The following is a 7,007-nucleotide window of genomic DNA, read 5'->3' on the forward strand; positions in this document are numbered from 1 at the left end:
ACCCTAATTATGAGGATCTAAATAATCACTATTTAATTATTTTGGAATTATTATTTAAGTGCTAAATAAGGATTTATTAGTATTTTAATCAAACATTATCCAAATGCCACCAAATTTTGTGTGGAGCGAGGGAATAATATTCAGAGGCTCCCCACAATTTTTGGTGATTTTTGGACATACAAATAAATTATTAAAATTCCTAGAAGTTTTATTCACTAATTAAAAGAGCAAATTTTTACAGACATGTAAACTACCAGAAAACAGAATCCACTATTTTTCTTGTGTTCTACCCACTTTATGGAACCTATACAAAAACTTTCATCATTTTTGGATTAGCACACAATTTATCACATAATTTCAAACATCAAACAAAAATTGCATAAAAAGAAAAAGAAAAAGATCTTTGCGCAGTGGGCGGCCTGGATCTTGGCCCGCAGGCCGGCCCATGCGCGCTCGGCCCACAACCGCGCTGCGCGCGCTGCCCCCCTCTCTCTGAGCGGTCACTGACGAGCGGGTCCCGCTCGTCAGGCCCTCTCTCTGCGGGACGCTGACGGGGCGACCCCACCCGTCAGCTGCGTCCTCACCGCGCACGGCGGTTCGGCCACGGCTCCGGCCGCCGTTGGCGAGGGTCTCGGCCGGAGTGCGCGTGCGCATCGGCTTCACTTCAACTCCGCGACACTGTGGACACCCCCTACCCACGCTCTACCCTACCTCTTCCACCTCGGTCACGAGAAGGGCGGGCAGCCGCCATGGCCGACCCTCGGCCGGACGCTAGGGCCCGGTAGAGTGCAAGCCGACGGCCGAACGAGCTTCCATAGGGGTTGGGGAGGGTGGTGCTCACGCTGCAAGGCTCGGCGAAGCAGCTGAAGCCGCTGGCGACGGAAGCAGTGTCGTCGGGCGGGAGCTCTGGCTCCGGCAAGCTTGTTCCGGCGATCCTGCTCACATTCAAGGAGAAGGAGCGAGAGCATGAGCAACCGGGGCACGGAAGGAACTTGAAACAGTCGCCAGCGGGGTGTGATACTCACTGGAACACCGTGGCCACGGGAAGAGCTCCGCGGCGGCGGTCTCGGCCGGAGTTGGAGAAGAGGGAGGAGCTCGGGCGTTTGAGGGGGTTAGAGAGGGAGCTTGGGGGTGCACTGGGTCCGCACGAAGGTGACGAAGACGCTGGGTTGCTCAATTTGGCTCGGGAAGGAGTGGTTATGGTGAATTGAAGAGGGGAGCTCGTCGGGGTTCTCTGGCTCAGGACGGAGGAAACGCGCGGCGGCGCCCACGCTGGTGCTCAAAGGGGAGAAGGGAACGAGCCTGGGGCGTCCACGTCGCCTGGCGACGCTAGCAGGCAGGCAGGCTGCGTGCCTGCGCGCGCGCACGCGGCGCTGCGCGCGCGGCGGCCGTACTGGACAGGGAGCCGGTGATCCCTATCGGGTCACTGTAGGAGACCCTTATCCCCTCTTTTCTGGACTTTGTGAAATTCAGCCGAAATTTGAACTGGAGTCAAATTTGTGTGAAAACAAAAGTTGTTCCAAATTTTATAAACTACAAATCATCTTTTGGTGGCCAGGGCTGATTCTGAGTAGAAAATAGCTAATTTGGCCAAACAGTTTTGAAATTGAACTCAATTCAAAGAAATTCAAATTTTTGAATTGGGGACAAAATAGGATTTCCAAAATTACTTTTGATTTTGCATAACAACTTGAAAAACTCCCAACATGAAAGTTGCTCAACTTTTTGTGCTCTACAACTTTCATGTTGACCACTTTTTAAAATTCCAAATGGATTTTGATTTGGGGGTTTAAGTTGGAAAAGGGGACACTTTCTGGAAATCTGTATTTTCAAAATTACTTTGAATTTTGTATTGAAACTTCAAAAACTCAAAACACCAAAGTTGTACATCTTGCCAAGAGCTACAACTTTGCTTTTGAACTCAACCTCAAATTTTGCTTGGTTTTTGACTTATGCAAAAGGGGGCAAATCTAGGATCCAAAAATCAGGGTTCCCCCCCCTTGCTCTCGGAAATCTTCCACCCTAGGGTTTTTAGCAACCACACAAGCATCAACACACCGCATAAGCACACTCTACCTCCCTAAGCTCAAGCAATCAAAGTAAACTTGTTTTAAGTTGATGCATACTAATGTGCTTAACAAATATGCTTTGCAATGCTCATGATGACATGATCCGTTTTTAGTAACCATAACATCGGGGATGTTACACACGCGAGTCACCGTGACTGAGCGGCTGAGCGCCGGTTCCCGCCGCATGCTCGAAGCCCTAGAAGGAATGGAGGACGGGATTAGATGATGCAGCAGGCACGAACGCACGTCGGGCACCACGCTCGAGCGTCTGAGCTCCGCACATCGCCAGACGCTCAAAACACCAAAGCCGTGCCACCACGTTGTACCTCGAGAGATTCTGAGGGTGGTCGGCGGAATGGTGCTACAGCGAGCGACGGCGACGGCCTGGCGCCCTAACCTCAGCAGCGGTGTTGATGAAGGCGGGCGGCATCGGGCGATCGGCGATAGGCGCTGTTTGAGCAGGGTGGGGTGGAGAGGCACGAGGCGGACGAGAGCTGCAGCTTCTGCGTCATGCAGTTGGGGCACCGTAAGGTCAAGGCCGTCGCTGCCGATTGGGAGCTAGGGTGGCACCACTGCCGCCGATTGGGAAGGAGGGACGGGCAAACCGATTGGGGGACATCGGGATGCTGTGAATCGATGACGTGGGGTGGGGTCTGGCCCTAGTGGAAGTGGGGAGGGTGCGGGAGCAGTAATAGAGAGGGAAAGTGGAGGCACCTTTGCAAGCCTGTGGACGATCGATGGTGGCTAAACCTTTTAGTTGTAGAGATTTGAATCATAATTACTATGTGGGCATTTCATCAAACACATAGCAGGCGTCGCCCACGTTCTCGAATCCAAAATCTGGTTCGCGGCGGCCGCCGGGTGGTATGAGCGTCCTGGATGTAGGTGGCCGGACGAAGAGAGACGGCAGCACCAGCGCATGCTAGTCACCATGACCAAGTGGCCGAGCGCCGGATGCCGCCACACGCCAGCCACCGTGACTGAGCGGCTGAGCGCCGATTGCCGCTACACGCTCGAAGCCCCGGAAGGAATGGAGGACGGGATTAGATGATGCAGCAGGCACGAACGCACGTCGGGCACCACGCTTGAGCGTTTGAGCTCCACACATCGCCGGATGCGGATGCTGGAAACACCAAAGCCGTGCCACCACGTTGTACCTCGAGAGATTCTGAGGGCGGTCGGCGAAATGGTGCTATAGCGAGCGACGGCGATGGCCTGGCGCCCTAACCTCAGCAGCGGCGTTGATGAAGGCGGGCGGCGTCGGGCGATCGGCGGTAGGCGTTGTTTGAGTAGGGTGGGGTGGAGAGCCACGGGGCGGATGAGAGCTGCAGCTTCTGCTTCATGTGGTCGGGGCACCGTAAGGTCAAGGCCGTCGCTGCTGATTGGGAGCTAGGGTGGCACTGCCGCCGCCGTTGGGAAGGATGGACGGGCAGACCGATTGGGGGACATCGGGATGCTGTGAATCGATGACGTGGGGTGGGGTCTGGTCTTGGTGGAAGTAGGGAGGGTGCGGGGGCAGTAATAGAGAGGGAAAGTGGAGGCACCTTCGCAAGCCTGTGGACGATCGGTGGCTAAACCTTTTAGTTGTAGAGATATTTCTTTCATATCCTTTAACCTTTAGTTTGACAGATAGAAACACGCATAGTAAAAGCACGTATATATCCGTATGAAAGATTGGGAGGTGTGATTGTGAAATGATTGGAGATGAGTTTTTTAAATTCTTTCCAAAAATATTCAAGATTGGGACGTTTTCCCCGCTCATTGAAATTTGGCTCTCACTGAAATTTGGGCAATGCTAATTTGTTGCGAGAGAAAATATTGCTGAAAAGTACTTGCTCTATTCCAAATTATAAGTCTTATTTATTTTTTTGGTATATCCATTTTACTATGAATCTAGATATAGTAATATATAGATGAATGTAGATACATAACAAAATGAATAAACTAAAAAAGTTAAAATGGTTTATAATTGGATAGTACTCTAAAAAATAGGACGAATTGGAAACTCTTGAAGATGTGTTCTTACAGGCCGTCTATGCTCTATGGCACGCATAGACAGGTTTAAGGTTTTTTTAATTTCCACCTAAAAACTTTTCATCTTATTCCATTGAATATTTAGACACATATATAAAACATTAAATATAGTTAAAAAAAAAAACTAATTACACAGTTTACGTGCATTTTACAAGACAAATATTTTGATCCTAATTAGTCCATAATTAAACATTAATTGCTATAAGAGCATCTCTAAGAGTTTGTCAAATGATATTGCCATCCTTGAAAATTTGGTAAAATAAAAAAATTTACTCTCTAATAGATTGACAAATCAAGTTACAATTTTAGCAAGATGAGAAACTTTCCCTCCGCACGCACATATTTCCGCGTGGGTATCCAGTGCGCATCGCGGACTGCCGCGCCGCAGCCGGTCGTTCCCACACGCGTGAGGAAAGCCATCTGGTCGTCTCCTTCATGTGCGCAAAGCAATCGGCTTGATCGTCTCCGTCATGTGCACGCATGGCAATGAGGCTCTGTCTCCTTCACGGGCGCAAGGCAATCCGCTCGTCTCCCTCAACCGCGCAAGATCTGCGTGTCTCCGATCCTTCAAGTGCGCACGGCCGGCCTTGGCCCCGACGGCCCTTGCTGAAATGAAAACTTTTTGACCATTGTAGCACTTTCGTTTGTTTGTGATAAATATTATCCAATTATGGACTAACTAGACTCAAAAGATTCATCTCGTGATTTACAGTAGTTTTTATTTTTTATTATATTTAATGCTTCATACATGTGCCACAAAATTCGATGTGACGAGGAATCTTGAAAAGTTTTTGGTTTTTGGAATGAACTAAACAATGCCTTTGATGATTGGTTCATTGTCGTTGGTAGTGGATCTCCTTGTCCGCTATTGGTAATCATGGTGCTACCCTTGATCTAGCTGTGGAGATAGTTTTTTTTTCAATAGAAGATAGGCCGGCCGTAGTAGTTGATGCCGGCTTGATGAACGGGATGGCCGGCCGTAGTAGTTGATGCCCCCCCTGCGATGAAGACAGGGTCCGCGCTGGTGTTGCCGTTCTCCACGCGAGAAGTCTCGCGGCGTTTAGAATCGCTGCGGCCAGGCTACGAGTCATGGTAAAAACAGTTGATCCGGTTGGAAGTGGGCCTTCTATTCTATTTTTACCAAATCTAAATGGTAAACTATTAGAAAGAGACTATTTTTTCACTTATTAAAGAGTTGTCAAAACAAAAGATTTACTAAATGAATTTTGGCAAACTTTTAGGAATGCCCAGTGCTGGAGTATAAAAAACTTTTCAGACTACGGACTAAACTAAACAGGCCCTAAATGCCCAACCTCCGGTAGACAAGTGTCCAGATCTAGGTAGTTCACATGGTCTAGGCTAACCACCTTGCTCAGCTCGTAACTCCTTTGATGAACACGAGTGAGATGCCGAGCTGTGGTCTGTGGACCTCAACCTCTAGGGAGCCGCGAGGTATGCTGGATGCACGCAGTGACTCAATGCCAAACCTCCAATACTCACCTCATTGGCGATCAAATTTCAACAAAACATGACAAATTGACGGATCATGAACGTGTCAGTAACAAACAAAGCTAGATCTCCGGAATCATCTGTTGTGTACCTTGTCCCTGGCCCATTGTGAGGATCAGGACGCAAGATCTGAAGAGACGAGGCCGCAGCAAGTAGAATTGCATCATTCCAGCAAACAAACAGGCAATGCAATCTGATATATAAACAATTTTATATGTAGAGGAAACGGGCAACGAAACAGAGATCGATGCGAGCATAAATAAATAAACTGGATGGATCAGAGACTGAGTTGTCAATCAATCCAAAATCAAACTGTGGCAGCACTAGCGCACACAATCATGAGTTCTGGATCCAGGGACGCCGATTATTCCTGCATCATCCACTACCATTACATTACACATACACGGCGGAGGAAACCTTAATCAACTCACAGAGTCACCGCCGGATCTCGCGGCGCCGCGGCCAGATCGAGCAGCCCACACACGCGGCCGCCGGCGCCGGAAGCTAAACAGATCAGTTGGCGGCGGCGGCGGCGGCCTCCTCTTCGGCCGCGGCGGGCTTGAGCTGGAAGGCGGTGATGGGGAAGGCGCGGCCGAGCCCGGCGGGGGTGCGGAACACGATCTTGGTGCCGGAGGGGCTGAGGACGATCTCGGAGATGGTGACCCAGATGAGGAGCTCCTTGCTCTTGACGCCGGTGAGGCTGTGCATCCGGCCGGGCTCCACGAAGGCCGTCACCTCCTTGTCGTACCACACCTGCTTGCCGATGGAGTCGAAGGTGTGGGTGACGCCGGCGGCCTGGCGGAGCCACACGAAGCCCGTGGAGCGGTTGTACCCGACCTCGTCGAGGGTGGGCAGCGGGAGGAGACCGTCGGGGAGGCCCAGCTCCACCATGAACTCGCGGGACTTGCGCTCGCACAGCTCGTGCCCGGCGTGCACCTCCGCGCCCGACCGGTGGTCCTCGATCAGCTGCGACGACATCTCCGCGAGGGGGGGAGCAGAGTGGTGGTTTCTTGCTTCTTGCTTTTGCTCGCCTGATTGGGCTGCAAGTCTGCCTTGGTTTTCTTGGATTGGATGCTTGCGGAGAATATTGAGGAAGCAGGAGCTAAGCCCCCGGTGGCGTGTTTTATAAGCGGAAGACCCGACGGGGAAAAGGGGACGGACTCCCGTTTCAACTGGGCAGCGTGTTTGCGGGCGGACGGAGACGGGATCACGGGTGGGTTAATCATCAGAGATTGATGTGTGGTTTAGAAAGAATGGAACGGTGCTCCAAAATGCATATTCACGGTTCCTCTCCGAAATAATTTGTCCTCTTATTTTTTTCATTTAATTTATTTAGTTATACTTAAAAAAGAACTGTAGCGAGGGCCACCCTCATCCTTATGGGTTAGTCGGGTC

General features: G+C 50.6%; 1 protein-coding gene across 1 annotated transcript; it reads right to left on the minus strand.

Annotated features, from left to right (window-relative positions):
* LOC8058874 lies at positions 5,807–6,793 on the minus strand. Its single transcript, XM_002438464.2, has one exon. The coding sequence runs from the start codon at positions 6,588–6,590 to the stop codon at positions 6,126–6,128; it is 465 nt and encodes a 154-aa protein (XP_002438509.1). The 5' UTR covers positions 6,591–6,793; the 3' UTR covers positions 5,807–6,125.

This window comes from Sorghum bicolor, chromosome 10, assembly GCF_000003195.3.
Source record: "Sorghum bicolor cultivar BTx623 chromosome 10, Sorghum_bicolor_NCBIv3, whole genome shotgun sequence".
In the NCBI taxonomy this organism is placed as follows: Eukaryota; Viridiplantae; Streptophyta; class Magnoliopsida; order Poales; family Poaceae; genus Sorghum; species Sorghum bicolor.